General features: G+C 38.6%; 1 protein-coding gene across 1 annotated transcript in view; it reads right to left on the reverse strand.

Annotated features, from left to right (window-relative positions):
* Positions 1-16,898, reverse strand: part of DCHS2 (dachsous cadherin-related 2) — a 335,957-nt gene that overhangs the window by 20,948 nt on the left and 298,111 nt on the right. Inside the window, exons 16-17 of the mRNA XM_059923955.1 lie at positions 7,692-7,903; positions 4,493-4,644 (exon numbers count right to left, since the gene is read on the reverse strand). Of these exons, the coding sequence (XP_059779938.1) occupies positions 4,493-4,644; positions 7,692-7,903 (364 nt within the window). The remainder of the gene's footprint in view (positions 1-4,492; positions 4,645-7,691; positions 7,904-16,898) is intronic.

The following is a 16,898-nucleotide window of genomic DNA, read 5'->3' on the forward strand; positions in this document are numbered from 1 at the left end:
GGGATATATGTATATGTATAGCTGATTCACTCTGTTATAAAGCAGAAACTAACACACCATTGTAAAGCAATTATACTCCAATAAAGACGTTAAAAAAATTAAAAAATTAAAAATAAAAGAGGGAGGAGATATATGTATAGGTATAGCTGATTCACTTTGTTATACAACAGAAACTAACACAACAATGTAAAGCAATTATACTCCAATAAAGATGTTAAAAAGAAAATATCATCACACCAAAAAAAAAAAAAAATGATATTTTTCTATGTATTTGGCTCTACTGTTGATTGGTGTGTAAAAGTTTATGGCTACTGTACACTGCCTGTATTGGTTTTTTTTATCATAAAATGCCCCTCTTTCTCTTGCTTTAAAAAATGATATTCTTCTATGTATTTGGCTGTACTGTTGATTGGTATGTAAAGGTTTACGGCTATGTACACTGCATGTATTAGTTCTTTTATCATAAAATGTCCCTCTCTCTTATTTAAAAAAAAAAAAAGAAAATCAATCTGTTAACTTGAGTTTTAAATTAACTTCACCGTTTTGTATTAATTAACCTACAAATGAGACAGTGTATACTTTATCTTGTTAGGAAACAATTTGGGACAAGTATATTCCTTGCAAACTCTTTAAATTAAGGAGTACTTTTGCAGATTCCAATCCAAACACATTCTGAAAGCTTATTCTTTCATGCAGTCAACCTTTCCTCTTGGTTTCCATGAAACCACCTTTTCCAGGTTCTGTTCTGATGTTTGTAGTCCCTGAATCTATCTTGCTGGCTGCTTTTGCTCTGTCTGGCCCCCAAGTGGTGATAATCCCCCAAATTCTCATTTCACATAATGTCCTAGGTAATTCCATTTTACACACTTTCCCTGGATGAAGTCCAAGTCTAAATCCTGAATGAAGATCTCTTTCCTGAGCTCCAGATCATTATTTTTAATTGCCAAAGGAGTATCTTTACTTTTGCTCTTGCACTGCCCCTTCAAACTCAAAATGCCCAGAAAAAAAATCCCAATCCCAATCTATTCTTCTTCCTGCCTTTCCTATGTGGAAACTTCAGAAGGATTTTCTATCTCTTTCTTTGTTGAGTAATTCAACTGATCACCATGTTCCTATGGATTCCGTATCTGAATCAACTAGTAAGTATGTCCCTTCCTCCCATCCTCACAGCTTCATCCACATAACAGACCTTTGTCAGCTGTTGTCTAGCTTAACTGGTCTGTCTGATGCTGGTTCTCTGTCTTGCAAGACATCCATTACCAGCTGTCCTTAAAAATAAAGATCTGAGCATGCACTCAACTGCTTACACTTTTATATAGACTACAGAATAGAGTACAATTTCCAGTATATGGCATATAAAGTTCTCTAAAATGTGCCTGTGACCTACCAGATTCTTTTTTTTTGTTGCTTTGTTTTGTTTTTCAGATCACTGAGTGAGATTTTTCCCCCAGTTTTATTCAGATATAATTGATACATAGAACTGTATACGTTTAAGGTGTACAGCGTAATTCGACTTACATATACTGTGAAATCATTAACACAATAAGTTTAGTTAACATCCATCATTTCACATAGATGCAAAAAAATGAAAACTGTATTTCCTCTTGTGATGAGAACCCTTAGAACCTACTGTCTTAACAACTTTCCTGTATATCTTACAGCAGTGTTAGCTGTAGTCATCATGTTGTACATTGTATCCCCAGTACTTATCTTATTGGAAGTTCGTACGTTTTGACTATCTTCCTCCTATTCCTCCACACCCCCAGCCTCTTTTTTATAATCCCACATTCAAGTGCTTCTCAGGTGCTCTGTACCACTTGTTACTTCCAAATATATGAAACACTTTCACATGTCCATGTCCTTCCTCATGCTTCTTGCCTGGAAAGCCTTTATTCCCTTTTCCATGGGGACTCAACAGACTGGGGTTCCAATCCCAGCCTTGCTGCTTATGAGTCATGTATTTTGGAAAAGATAATTAACATTTCAGCCTATTTCCTACCTTGTATATATAACTGCTTTTTATTTTTTCTCTCACAGTCATAATGAGTATTCAATGGAGTGTAACATTGCTCCTGGCAATAACTGCTCTTTGACCTTGAATATTTATGCTACAGAAAGTGAATTTTTAAACATTTAAATTTGCCTAGGACTTTTTTGTTGCTCGTTTTTATTTAAAGTCCCTGAAAAGACTAATTAAATCTTTGCCCTAAAGTTTTATAAGACTTACATTAATATTGATTACCAACTTAAGCAGGGATAAATCTCACCCCATCAGTTATAACTCAAGCAGTGGAGAGCAGTGATTCAAATCCCATCTCTGCATGCTCACAACTAGACATGTGTTATTTCACGATTGTGAGTTGGAACTTATTTTATATTACTATTTTAAGTTTCTAAAGTGTTTTTTCTGTTTTGTTTTTGTAAACATACAGGTATATACTCTAAAGATTCATTCACATGATACAGTAAGAAGCCCTACTATGACCATTCACACAGGCAAGAATCTCAGTTCTACATTTACTGGCTGCCTATTCCTGGCAAAAGACTTTACATCTCTGAATTTTAGTTTCCTCACTCTGTAGATCTTAAGTCTGTTATGAGAATTCAACCGGTAAAGCAGGTGCTCCATAAATGGCACCTATTGTGATTATTACTATGCTTCCTGCCATGGGTTATTAGGGCACTTGATTTTCGAGTCCCCTGAAAACAAGAACTGTTTCATGTGTCTTTATATCCCCAGTCTCATGCTTGGTAAATAGTTTTTAAAATTCAGAAATATCAGTCAGACAGAACTAAAGAACTAATTTGTCATAGTCTGTCCACTGAGTTTTCCTGTATGTGGCTTAATATGAGAACTAAAAATTATTTAATGCATTTATATTGAGTAGAATCACAACTGACAATATCTTCCTCCCCGTCATTTTACACTGTAAAAGAGAGAGCTAGAATTGGGAATATCTTCCTCTGTCAGACAAAATAGTGAAATACAAAAGTTAAAAACAAAAGTTAAAAGGTAAATGACATCTTTTCCAAAACATTCACTAAAGGTTTAACAGGCTGGGGAAAATCCTCCTATTTTTCTCACTGCCTTAAATGTCAGGAAAAGCACTAAAAAGGCAGAGAAGCCACAAGGGGGCAGGGAAGGGGGAAAACCTGGAGACGCAGGGGGTTCAAAATGTTCCCTTGCCTCGGTGACAGTGGAGACTGTGTGTGTGTGTGTGTGTGTGTGTGTGTGTGTGTGTGTAAGCATGAGTGTGGTTGCCCCTGAGTCTCTCTGTGGCAGTGTGTGCAGATTTCATCTTCTCTCAGTTCCTGCTTCTCCCAGCTTAAATTCATGAGGAATTGGAGAGGGGCGCTTTTAAATATTGGGACCAATTTAAATGTTGGGAATGGGAACGTTGAAACTGTGACTCAAATAGGAAAATGCTGAAAGGAGTTAAATTTAATTGTTAATTATGCTCCATTGAGTAAGAACATTGTAACAGAAAGTCATTGCAATCAGGAAATGCTTAGTTCCTGGAGCATAGCAGACCTTCAAGAATCTCTGAATTTGTAATCACTCAGGTGGCAACTAGGCTGAGATTTACCTGCAGTCATCTATGGAGAGAAAATAAAAAGCTTTACATTTAAAATTACTATAGATACAATGTAGCAGGAATAGATATATTTATACAATTGATTTTAATATATTTATATAGTAAGTATCATGACAATTGATTACACTAAAATAATCCTGAAAAAATTATACTAGTTAACACAGGGTAAGGTCTTAAACTAAACTTTTAAAATACCTTTGAAGTAATATTTTGAAATATATTAAACAAAAAGAACTAAAAACTTAATCAAACGTTTAGAGTTGGGAAGTTTTTCAGAGTTAAATTAAGCCAGTCCACCCAGCAACAGATCCCATTTTAATTGGCTCTTGCTACTCAACCACAGGAATACACTGCACTTTCTTCATATAACATGTAAGTAGTCTGGCCTAGGAGAATATTGACACTTGGGTATCTTGTATTCCTGTTTTTTCCCTCAATAGAAGGTCTGCTCTGTAGCTTGTAGGGTGGAAATAGTGTGACTTGGCATTAGAACACCTGGCAGTGAGACCATGATTAATGGTTAAATGGTTCTGTAACCCTGAGTGAGACACTGCATGTCCCTTGTCTCATTAGTGAGTGAGAAGAGGCCTAACTGAACTTCTCTGGAGGTGACCGTGAGGATTAAAGGAAACACTGTCTGTGCATGGCCTTTCAGAAGAACATACAAATACAAGGCAGACTGAAATGCATGATAAGGAAGTCAAGCCTCCCTTTGACCCCAGGCTTCCCAAGTGACCACCTCCCCAGAGACAAACAAGGTTCACAGTTTCTTAGGTTTTCTTCCCGAAGTCGTCCAACTTTATGAGTGTGCTTTTACTCAAAGAGGCCTGCAGGGTAAGCACTGTGGGGCAACAAAGCAGAATAGCCGGTCAAACGGATCTGAGTCTTGGACAAACCTGTAGGCTCTGGTGTACTCATAATCCAGAATTGCACTTGCTGTTAGCACACCACTCAGTGTGTCCATCTGGAACACTTGTCCTTGGTTGCTGGAGAGAATAGAATACTCGATGAGGCCGTTTGTCCCACTGTCCTGGTCTGTGGCAAAAACCTGTGAGGAAGCAACTCCTCCATTAGGTAAGGATTGAATCTGCAGAATGGGTTAAGCCTGTTTTTCAGAGAAATGCATTATGAAAGAATCACATTGTCAAACACACTTTAAAGACAATGACCAAAGGAATATTAGCCATGGCTGAAGCTTACATTTATATTAAAGTGGATAATGGGTGAGAAGACTATTCTGCAGATTCATTGAAAGGATTTCCAAGTAATTTTCAGTAGGAGTACTGCATGTTTTGCGCTAAATGAAACAAAACCTAGATTTAGTGCTAACAAAGTTAGATCCTGGTGATTTATTTGATGAGTTGTCCAAGTACTAGTGTTGAAGATAAAACAAAAGTTCTGCATCACTCTACATTGAGATATATTATTTAGTCTGCTTTACATTTTAATCACAAACTAATTCTATTAGTGGATTCAAGATCTTGTTTAAGAACAAGCTGACAGATTAATTTCTTTCTATTTATTTTTTTAAAATATTTATTTATTTATTTATTTGGCTGTGCCGGGTCTTAGTTGTGGCATGCAGGATCTTTTAGTTGTGGCATGCGGGATCTTTAGTTGTGGCATGCAAACTCTTAGTTGTGGCATGCGGGATCTAGTTCCCTGACCAGGGGTGGAACCCAGGCCCCCTGCATTGGGAGCATGAAGTCTTAGCCACTGGACTATCAGAGAAGTCCCTCTTTCTATTTATTTTTATCTTCTAGGCCCCTCAGCCTTGGCCTGAGCTCCCATCCCCTGTCATCACTTTCCTGGGTGACTGTATTGATGTCCTAGTGGGTTTTTGCTTCTAACTCCCTTCCTTTTCAATCTATCCTTCACACTGCTGCCAGAGTTCTCAGGGGATCCAGAACCTCATCAGGACCTCATCAGGAGGGCACACACCAGCTATTTGGTACAGAAAGGCAGCAATAGGCAGTTCCCTTTGAGATCACAAGGAAGAGAAACTTATCTGCATACCAGCAGAATAAAGTCCATCATATCCCCTAGGCCGTACATTTAAAAGAGTTACAGAGAGTAGGCCTCCCAGGAGGCATATCAGTTAGGGTCTTTGGATGCCAGCAACACAAATCCACTATGGCCAACTTCACCAGGAAAGAAACATAGCAGAAAGACAGTGCCCAGGTGAAGCACAAGAACCTGAACAGCTCTAGGGTACAGCTTCTTTGATCTATTGCCATCAAGATGAATCAGCTCTAATATGTCTCTGTCTGGTGTCCTACCAACCAAGATTCAAATTCCAGGGAGAATAAGTCTCTATGGGACCGAGGCAGTTGACAGCAGCTTGTGGCAGGGTGGGGTGGGGGGGAGGTCACCACTTTGACCGACAATCCCACCAAGACTGCATCTGGCAGAGTAGGGTCAGTTCCTAAAGGGAGTTTGTGGGCCTGCAACCAAAAGGAGGGCACGTAGGCAGTGTGGTAGCAAAAAGCAAGAACTCCAGAGTCTTCTACGTTCCTGTCTATCTGAACAGGATACAGGCAAATGGCAGTTCTAGTTTCCTGGAAACTAAATGATCTAAAAATACGAAGAACAAAGTTCCTTGTATCCGTCTCTGACTGGGCCTTCTCGAAGGTTTTATCACCTGAACCACTGGCAGGTCGGGCTGTCTCCCTGTCGGGTGTACATGGGCTTTAATGGGGCCCTCACTTTCACATATTCCACATGAGTGGTCTAGCTCTGTCCAGGTTAGCATGTGCGACAAAGCGTGATGCACCAGCGCCCCAGGGAGGAGTCCTCTGTGACCAAGCAGGCCCCGTAGTGGAGCTGGAGGCATCCATGATCCCCGCTGAACAGGCGTCATTGGGGATGCGGGGGCTGAACAAGAGAACGCCTTCACCTCCTCACCTTCCTCTTAAGCATCTCTGTCATGGCTAGAGTAAAGGTGCAGAACTTCTGGAACAGGCTGGAACCTGGAACAATTAGGCTCCAATCATACAAAATAAATGGGCAGAAATAATGTAGGAAATCCCGGGGATCCTGGACCATGTGGGGAGAACAGAGCTAAAACTCCAAGACAGCTGAGCCTCTACTGGTCTTGTTTGCACCATCAGAGGTGAACGTGTGCATCTGAACTGGGCAGGAATCAAAGGAAAGTGTCTTTATATGTTCAGGTGAAGGTAGCTGCACAGTAACCTAGGGGATCACCTGGATCCCTGCCCCCATCTACCCCAGAGAGAAAGTCATGCGGTGCTGGGTCATGGCAGTGGGGTTACAGAAGCCAAAGGGAATGTCCCACTAGGCTGCTGACTGTCAGGATGGGAGTTAATACCCATTTCCTATGCAGATTCCCAAGAGCCTGTAGGTGTTGTAATGTCCAGGTTCTTGAATTCAAAGAATCGGTTCAACCATGAAGGGAAAGGTGAAAATGGGCACCAGTCCCCGAAGCAGGTAGAGTCTATCAAGGATGGGTGGGTTTGGAGCCTGAACAAGAAGACTACCATGTGAACAGACCCTCTTTTTTCAGAGCATGGGGTTTTCTCCTGAGATAGGGCTGGTCTTGAAACAGCAGATCTATGACTTTCACATGAGACACCTGCAAACCCAAACCAGGGGGCCCTTCCATGTGTCTGTGCTGCTGCCATGCTCATCTGGCTGCAGCTCCACCTGGCAAATGCCTGCTCGCCCTTTAAGACTGAGTGCAAACCTTGTTCTTCATGAAGACTGACGCTCTCCTCCAGGAACAGTCTGTGCCTCCTCTTTTCTCTCATGACATTCAACATACACTTCTATTATAACATTAGTGATTTGCATTTAAATTGTATACTTAGTCTTCTGACTTCCCCACTGAATTGTACACGTGTGTAAGGTGAGCTGCTTTATGTGCCCCTCTAGATTCCCTGCTAGTGTTCTACGGGGGCCCTAGAGAAAGCAGGTGGGTCTAACCGAGCATGAAATGGATGGGCGAAGGAGAGTGAGCTCAGAAACTCCAGACTTCCTTCAACCTAAAGTTCCATACAGTGCATCAAATATTGTATATGCCAAGGAAAGATTTAAAATTTAATTCACACTCCCCCACACACAACACATTTCTGTTACCTGTATGATGTGATCATTGTAGAACTGGCCCTCAGACACTGATACTTGGTAAATGCTTTGCCCAAAGCACGGTGGATGATCATTCACATCTTTGATGAAGACTGCTACTTTGCTGTAGGCTCTATGCCCCCTACTTTCAGCTAAAACGATGAGCTGAACTTCATTTCTGACTTCAAAATCCAGAAACTTGGGTTCTTGCACAGTGAGTTCTCCTATTTTTATTTCCAGAGAGAGAGAAAAAAAAAAAGGAAAATTATTTTATTTAAAAAGTCTCAAATCACCTTTGACCCATACACTCACATGCTTACCTGTCCCTCAACTCCTCCCACTGGCTGGGCCCCCTTTCCTAGTGCCCGGCGTCATTGTGAAAAAAGATGAGAACAGGAAGACATTTACATGGTTCAAACGTGTAGGAGGGAAAGAAGCCATGAATATCTGAAATCTGGGCACTCTCTCTTAAGTCATCCTTCCGTCTCCGTATTTAGCGCATGTCTGCAAAGTCTGCCTTTCAAACATCTCCTGAATCCACCCTCTCCATCTCCCTGCTGCTGCCCTCCTCCAAGCCACCAGCATTTCCCACCTTGTCCCCTGTGTTAGTCTACTTAATTGGCCTCCCCACTCAACCAGTTCCCATTCTGAATTAAATAATAAAAAACAACACTGTGACTGTCCTGCATAAAACTCTTGATTGGCTTCCACAGCAATTATGATGAAGTTCAGCATTTTTAGCCTCCCCAGGACCACCTGCTCCAGCCTCTCCCACCTGAGAAATCTCATTCTTCTCTTTCTCCCCTTTGCTCTGTCTGCTCTGGCTGTAAGACTCATACATGTTCTGTTCCTCAAACGTTCATCTCAGGGTTGTCCTGCAGACTTTTCCATCCATCTGGAATTGTCCCCACTTCTGTGCATCCTCAGGGTTCTTTCCAGACCACCCAGCCCTGTACCATCACCACGTCTGCCCCCAACAGACTCTCCGAAAGTGCCTGCAGGGCCTTTGCTCACCTATTTCTGCTGAGTTATTCCTCTTGGTTTAGAAGATTCACAAGGTGAGGATGGTTACCTCTTACATCACCATCTCCCAAATTCCTAGCTCAGGGTCTGGCACATGGAAGCACCCAATAATATTTGTTACACCCCCAGGTAACAAGTAGAACCAGGTGAGGGAAACTGAGCCTTGAGGTTTATGCCCTGCACAGGTTTTTCCCCAGACTAAGAAAATTCCTCCCCTGATATAATTCCCTTCTCTAGTTTCTACTCTGTTTTGTTTCTTCCCTTTTACAACTAAATTTCTTACTGAATTTATTGTTATTATTATTCCACTGTCATGATTTACTAAGCTCTTGCTGTCAGAAATTCCATCGAGTGGAGTCTGCTGAAGTGCCTACTGATTTGGAGTTTGAGAAACCTGAAACCAAACCTAAACCCTAGCCCTGGCTGCTTCATTTAGGTAAAGCACCTGGCTCCCCCACTACTAAGCTTGTGACCTGTAGTAAGTGACTCAGCTTCTGTTGAGCAGAGTCTCATCTTCTGTAAAACGGGGATATGAATAATGGCTCCATAGGGTTGCTGGGAGAGTGACACAGTGCATGTGTCTCTCACGCCCTCCATCATCAGATATTGATTTAATACCTGTATAAGCTCTGAATGTAGAAGGAGAACATTTAATAGCTATGGACTATTTGCTCTTCTGGTGGAAGAAGCTGTACAGTTTCTGGAAATATGACCTGGAAGCTACAGTTCTGATTGCTCTATCTGAACCAGTTCCCCTAGAGAACCAACATAGGCCAAGGAAACTTCAGGCTATCATGTACCTACCTGGATGCTAATAGTAATCATATCTTGTTCTAATAAGTCTAACTTTGGCATTGAGTGTTTTGGGGGGATTTTATTGCTTCTGTTATTAAGAAAAAATAAATATTTATATACTATATGAAGAAATCACTATACTGCCAGATTTAAAACTTCATAAATTCACTTTCATTTATTGTCATCAGATTTAGCTGTCAATTCAGAAAACCAAATTACTTTTACAAACCACTGTCTGATGTTACCAAAACCCCTCTTAGCAAATTTAGAGTAGATTTAAGGATTGGCAGCTGAAGAATCATTAAAATGCATGTTGATGAGCTGCTAATGAAAGAAGATGGTTTTTAGAAGTCTCTGTGGAACAAGGGCTGAGCAGAGAAGCCCCAGTCTAGGTGGACCCAAAGCTCTCATCTGGAGCTCTGTCTCCACAAAACAGGGCATTCAGCTTACTACCATGTTCTGTTACTATTAGTAAAGAAAAATAAAATTGAAATGTGACACTAAATTGCCAGTGTCACTTAGTAGAAAGTGTGCCAATTACAGTGCAGATCAAAGTGGATTTTTAAATAAAAGGCTTGTGTTTAGGCTTTGATAATTGGAATTTTGCACTTGGAATGGATCTGCAGTTCTAATACTTTCCTTGCTTGGTTTTTATTTTTGACATAATAATTGGCACATGTTGTGAAAGTTGTGCAAATAGAAAAGACAATAACCAGTCTGTGAGATGATTCAAGGCTGGCACACCTACTAGATCCACAATTCGCCTTGGATGATCTATGTATATTTTTCTCAGAGACATCGAGGATTTACTGTCACCAGTGAGATGAAAGTACTACTGGGCTCTGTCTAATATATGGGCATAAGTCCATGCTTTCCTTAGACTAAGAGGCTCACAAATACCAACTTTTTGTTCATTCTTATATGTTAGCATGCCGGTTATATAATAACTTGAGAAGAAAACTGTAGTAATATTTTCCTTCTCATATATGGACTTGTATAGCTTTTGTCCAAGTTTTAAAGTACACATCAAAATGAGATTTAGATTCTTCAAATACTCAACGTTTGATAGCATAAGCGAGTTACTTCAATTACAAACTGTGCACATGCATATGTATACACCCAAAGCAGAACGTGATAAACATTTATGTTATCCAAAAGCTTTTAAACTCTCTGCTCTAAAGCTACATCCTTGAAACACTGAAAGTTTGATCATTTTGTTTTATGTTAATCTACCAAATAATGGAATGAAAACCACCATCTGTTATTTACATAGACAATGTTAGTCAAATAGTAAAACTCCAAAATTCCTTCTGGTTTAAACAGTGAGTAGTAGATATTTTTAAGTTATAGTGACAAGAAGTTTAGATGCAAAAGTAAACCTGTGGTTTGTGACTATGGAACAGGGCACACTCGGGCACAACTGGACAGAAAACACAGTTCTCATCAGAGAGCCATCTAATCATAACTTACTAAACCAATAACTAATAAAATGGTTTTCTCACATTTTACCCTGAAGAAATGTGACTACAACATTAGAGATCAAGTTTACTGATTTGTCATACATACCAGTTTTCTATTTTAACTGGCATATGTTTTAAAAAATATACATTGATAAAACCCGTGTTAGATGCCTTTAGACACAAATTTAATGATTATGTGGCATGAAAGATGAATTTAATATTATAATTAAAGATTCTTAGAAATGTTTCTTGACAAAAGTATGGTAAACTACAGACTGGAACAATCCTCATCATAAAAACTACTAAAATGCTTGATAAATTCTGCGTGGGTGTGTGTGTGTTGAAATGCATTACTGAGTTGCTACAGTAGTAAGGAATCCTCAAAGGAAAAAAAAAAATAAATGAAAACAGTAATTCAGGGAGGCAAGCAAGCACTAAAAGCTTGTTTTTGTTCTACGGGTTTTTAACATAACCTCTTCCTTGAGATTCACTTCTGACAACTGCATAGGGTGTGGAAAAAAAGGGAAGAAGCCTGAACCCACAAAAGGTGAAAGATCCAATAGGAAAACCAAAATAAAGCTGTAAACCTAAAGGCTACATATGCTCCAAATTAGTGGTCAATATTAAAAAATAAAAATAAAAATAAAAATGAATGCACAGGGCTTCCCTGGTGGTGCAGTGGTTGAGAGTCTGCCTGCCAATGCAGGGGACACGGGTTCAAGCCCTGGTCTGGGAAGATCCCGCATGCCACGGAGCAACTAGGCCCATGAGCCACAATTACTGAGCCTGCGCGTTTGGAGCCTGTGCTCCGCAACAAGAGAGGCCGCGATAGTGAGAAGTCCGCGCACCGCAATGAAGAGTGGCCCCCGCTTGCCACAACTAGAGAAAGCCCTCGCACAGAAATGAAGACCCAACACAGCTATAAATAAATAATTTTTTTAAAAAAATGAATGCACAGAAACTTGCTTTTCTTGACCTTGATGTTAGTTGAAAGAGAGAAAAAGTCTCTGCTGAGAATTCATTAACTTAAGCCTGAATTTATGGTAGCTATACTATCATAGGTATATAGTTTTTTAAATTCCCCAAAATTAATGTAAGCCATTACATCAGCTTTGCTTGATGAGTGTCTAGGTGATTTGCAGAATCAAAAACACATCCTCCCTTGAGGGAACAAATTCAACCCAGGCTTCAAAGAATCCTCAGAGAAAAAGTTTCCAGGACAATGGAGTAGCTTATAGTTAACAAGCACAAAAATCACAGAGAAGCAAGGCACCATGAATGACAGCCAGCAAATCCATAGATAGCAGAATAAAGCTTCAAAGACTTAAGATGCAGAAATTATTGGACACAAAATATGTAATTATTAAATATTTAAATATATAAAAAAGAAGGTTGGAAGCATTAGCAAGGAACAAAATGTTATTTTCTTAAAAGACCAAAAAGAGTTGAAAAAGAACCCAAGATTACCTCTGGAAATGAAAAATATAGTTCCTTAGGCTGAAGAGAAGAGGCACATAGAGATGAAAAATTTGAAAAAGATGTAGGAGAGAGCGATATGACCCCAATATTTGTCTAACTGGAGTTCCAAAGAAAGGTACAAATAAGTGATATTTAGATCAACAGCTGACTTCTTAATGCAACAAGTGGAAACCAGAAGACAGTAGGGTAATATCTTAAATATGATAAGAGAAAATAACTGTGAACCTGGAATTCTAAACCCAGCAAAAATATCTCTTAAAAACAAGTATTCAAGACTTTTTTAGACAACTAAAATCTGAGAGAGTTTACTGCAACAGACTCTCACAAAAGGATGTATTTTAGGTAGAAGTAAAATTATTCCAGAGGAAAGTTTGAGATGGAAGAAAGAACAGTTAGCAAAGAGAGTAGCAAAGAAGCAGGTAAATTTAAAATATTAATAATGCCTAATTTGAAAGAACTAAAATTGTGGTCAAAAAATCTTATAAATTGGAAAAGGGATATTAGAAGATAAAGAATTCTAAGTCTCATATATTATTTAGGAGCACAATATTGATTAATGTTAGGCTTTAATTGTAGATGTCAAAATAGCTAGGCTAACCACTAAAAGAAAGAAAAAACTATATAACTTCCAACAAACAGAGAAAAATGGTCATTCTCAGATGATTGTATATGTTGAATGTTCAGAAAAGTATCAGAATCTATAAGAGTTTACAAGTTTGCTGGATACAAAATCAAAATATAAAAGCTAATTTCAAGTGTACACACCAACACTGTCAGAAAAAGCATTTTTGGGGACTTCCCTGGCAGTCCAGTGGTTAAGACTTCACCTTCCAGTGCAGGGGGCACAGCTTCGACCCCTGGTCGGGGAGCTAAGATCCCACATGCCTTGCGGCCAAAAAACCAAAACATGAAACGGAAGCAATATAGTAACAAATTCAATAAAGACTTTAAAAATGGTCCCTATCAAAAAAATCTTTAAAAAAAATAGAAAAAGCATTATTTTCATTTACCTCAGCAAGAAGAAGTATAAAATATTTAGACTAAATCTAGCAAGAAATATGCTATAGAAAAAACTTTATTACAATTATTAAAGAAACAGTAATTTTATTAAATTATTAACAAATAATTGGTGTGATTTTTCCATATTATTCCTGGATTAGAAGATAATACTGTAAAGATACACATTTTCCCCAAACTGATACTTAGAATTAATATAATTCCAGTAAAAATTCCAACAACCTAAATGTCCATTGGTGGATGAATGGATAAAGAAAATGTGGTGTATACCTACAATGACAGATTATTCAGCCTTAACAAAGAACATCCTGCCATATATGATCTGGGTGAACCTTGAGGACATATGTTTAGTGAAATATGCCAGTCACAGAAAAAAGAAATATTACTTGATTCCCCTTATGTGAGGTATCAAAAGTAGTCAAATTCAGAAGCAGAGAGTAGAATGGTGGTTGCCAGGGGTAAGGGCAAGGAAAACAGGGAGTTGCTGGTTAGTGGGAAATGAAGCCTCAGTTATGCAAGATGAGCAGTTTCTAGAGCTCTGCTGCACAGTGCCATGCCTATGGTTAACATACAGTTTTGTGCACTTAAAATGTGTTAAGAGAGTAGATCTCATGTTAAATGTCAAGAAAAGTTTTCGTAGATGATTATTACCTACAATGCATAGCTATGCAGGACTTTGTGAGATTTAAAAGAAGGACAGTTTGTCCTGATGATTAAGTTACTTAAATTCTAGATTGGAGCTATATGATTTTTTTGAGATTTTTTGTTGTTGTTGTTGTTAAGTAGGGTAAGGTTCCACCTGAAATCAAATGTGTATGTCATAGTTATATGGGTTACATGCATGAAGGTGTGAACAGCTGTATATAATCCCAAAATTCATGAATAAATATCCTTTCCATGGAAAAACAATCCCAATAGGCATGTGTGTGTGTGTAAAACTTAACAAGTGGATACAATGCTTTATATTAGAGCCAGATAGACAGTAACAGCTAATATACTCATGAGAAAGAATATGAAGATGGGGTAAATATTGTGGGGTTGCTGCTTCCCTGATATGAAGATTTATAAAGCAAATGTAATTAAGACAGTGTGGTGTCAGTGTGTGGATAGACAAAAAGAAGAATGGAAAAGAGTCGAGAGTCCAGTAGAGTCAGGAAACATGATGTATGACCATGCTGGTACTGCAGATCACAGGGTAATAAGGCCATTGGAATAACTGGGAGTCCTGGTTGAAAAACAAGAAAGGAAAAGGAAAGGAGAGAAGAAGAGAGGAGAGGAGAGAAGAGGAGAGGAGAGGAGAAGAGAGGAAAAGAAAAAAAGAAAAGCTATCTCTAACTCATGTAAAACACAAAAATCAATCCTAGATGCACTAAAGATGTAAATGTGAAACACAGGAAAACTATAAAAATTTTAAAAGACAATATAAGAATATCTTCATGATCTCAGGGTGAGGAAGAATTTCTTAAACAGCCTACAAAAGAGGCAAATCATAAAATAAGACTGATTCATTCTAACGTTAAACTCAAAATGTGCCTTAATGAGAGTGAAAGACAAGTCACAAATTACAAAAATAAAAAATTGTAACAAAAAACAAAGGATAAACACTAATAAAATATATTAAAAATCCTTACACTTCAGCAAGAAAAACACAAACAACTTAGCAGAAAAACAGGCAAAAGATATCAATATGCATTTCACACAGAAGAAAACAGAAATAGTCAATAAACTATAAAAAAAATGCTCAAATATATTCGTACTAAGGGAAATGTAAGTTATAGCCACAGTGGGATAACATTTCACACCCACCAGATTGGCAATAGAAAGTAGGACATGAACAACTGTGACAGTTCTCATTCAATGCTGGTGGAATGTAAAGTCGGAGGAACCACTTCATAACACAATTTGGCACTATCTGTATAGCTGAACATAGGCACCCTCTGAGATACATGCCCAACCTACACTCTAGGGCCTACAGAACTCCTTACATGTGCACCAGAAGACACATACAAGATTGTTCATTATATCCCCAGACAGAGAAACCTTGCTGTCCATCAACAGCACATTGATAAATAAGTTGTGATATAGACTTACAATAGAATACCGTAAAGCAATGAAAATTAAAGAACCCAGCTACACACATTAACATGGGTGATTCTAACTTGAATTTTAAAAACTTACTATCAATGGAATACATAGAGTATGAATCCATTTATATAAATTTAAAAGCAAATCAATGCTTTTACTATATTCCTATTTGTAGGAATACATTTACTGTAAGTCACAATGGGATGATTATCCTTGAAGTCTGGGCATTAATCAGCCTGGGGCAGTGAAGAGAAAAGATGCAATCACAAAAGGGCCCAAAGGGAGCATCGGTGATAATGGTGGTGTTCTATTTTATAGCCTTGGCAGCAGGTACATATCATTCTTTGCTATTCTTCCTTAATGTGTTCATAATGGCTTATGCACTACACATCATAGTAAAAATGTTGAGCAAAAAATCAAGTCATAGAGGAGTTCATTCAACATAATTCTATTATGATGTTTAAATCAAAGTAAAACTAAATAATGCATTTTATAGGGATTCAAATTGGGTGGGAAAATTATAATGAAAAAAAAGCAGGGATCAATACCAAATTCAGATTACTGATTTGCCAATGACCTCTGGGGTGAAATAAGACAGATGTGAGAGGGAAAGGACACACAGGGGCTTCCTGAGGTTCTAGCAATGTCTCATCTCTGGAGATGGGTGGCAAAGACATGGGCTTTTATTTTACTACTGTCCATTAAAACAGTTGTATACCTCAACATATCATCTTGTAGCTATTTCACAATAAAATTTTGAAATACATTTCAACTTAAATAAATGACTACTTAATTAAAAAATAAAGAGTTTTCTATGGATGACCTATTTGAACTAACCCTAGGCATATTTTATCTGCATTTTAATGAGAGACTATAGAAAATAAGGCCAAACCTGGGCCATGTTAGGTGTGTGATGGTGGAAGGATTTGGGTGACCTGGGAAAATGTGCATACTCTGATATTCACCTTCTTCCTCAACGTTCTAATCTCAACTCCTTTCCCAGAACCCTCAGACACCGACTGCTAGAAACTTAAGGCTTGGTGGTGTTTGCAAATGGCCTTCTTGCCAACAGGCTTCCTGCATCACCCTTTAACCAAATGATAGGGTGAAGAGATGAAGACATCTTGCAGGCTACCTTAGAGAGGTTGCTGAGCAAAGGCTGCATGGACCAAAAAGTCGTAACGCTATCCTGGATGAGAAGGCTTTTGCTTAAGAAATGAGCCCTCTCAATTCTTCCCATGTGCACATAGTATGGATTAAATAAGGCGGTTGTATGGTAATATAGAAATTATTAAAAACATTCTTCTTGAGGTTGACAACGAAGCAGTAGATATATATCCACTACATAGTTGTTAGTTAA

This window comes from Balaenoptera ricei, chromosome 5 (assembly GCF_028023285.1).
Source record: "Balaenoptera ricei isolate mBalRic1 chromosome 5, mBalRic1.hap2, whole genome shotgun sequence".
Classification (NCBI taxonomy): Eukaryota; Metazoa; Chordata; class Mammalia; order Artiodactyla; family Balaenopteridae; genus Balaenoptera; species Balaenoptera ricei.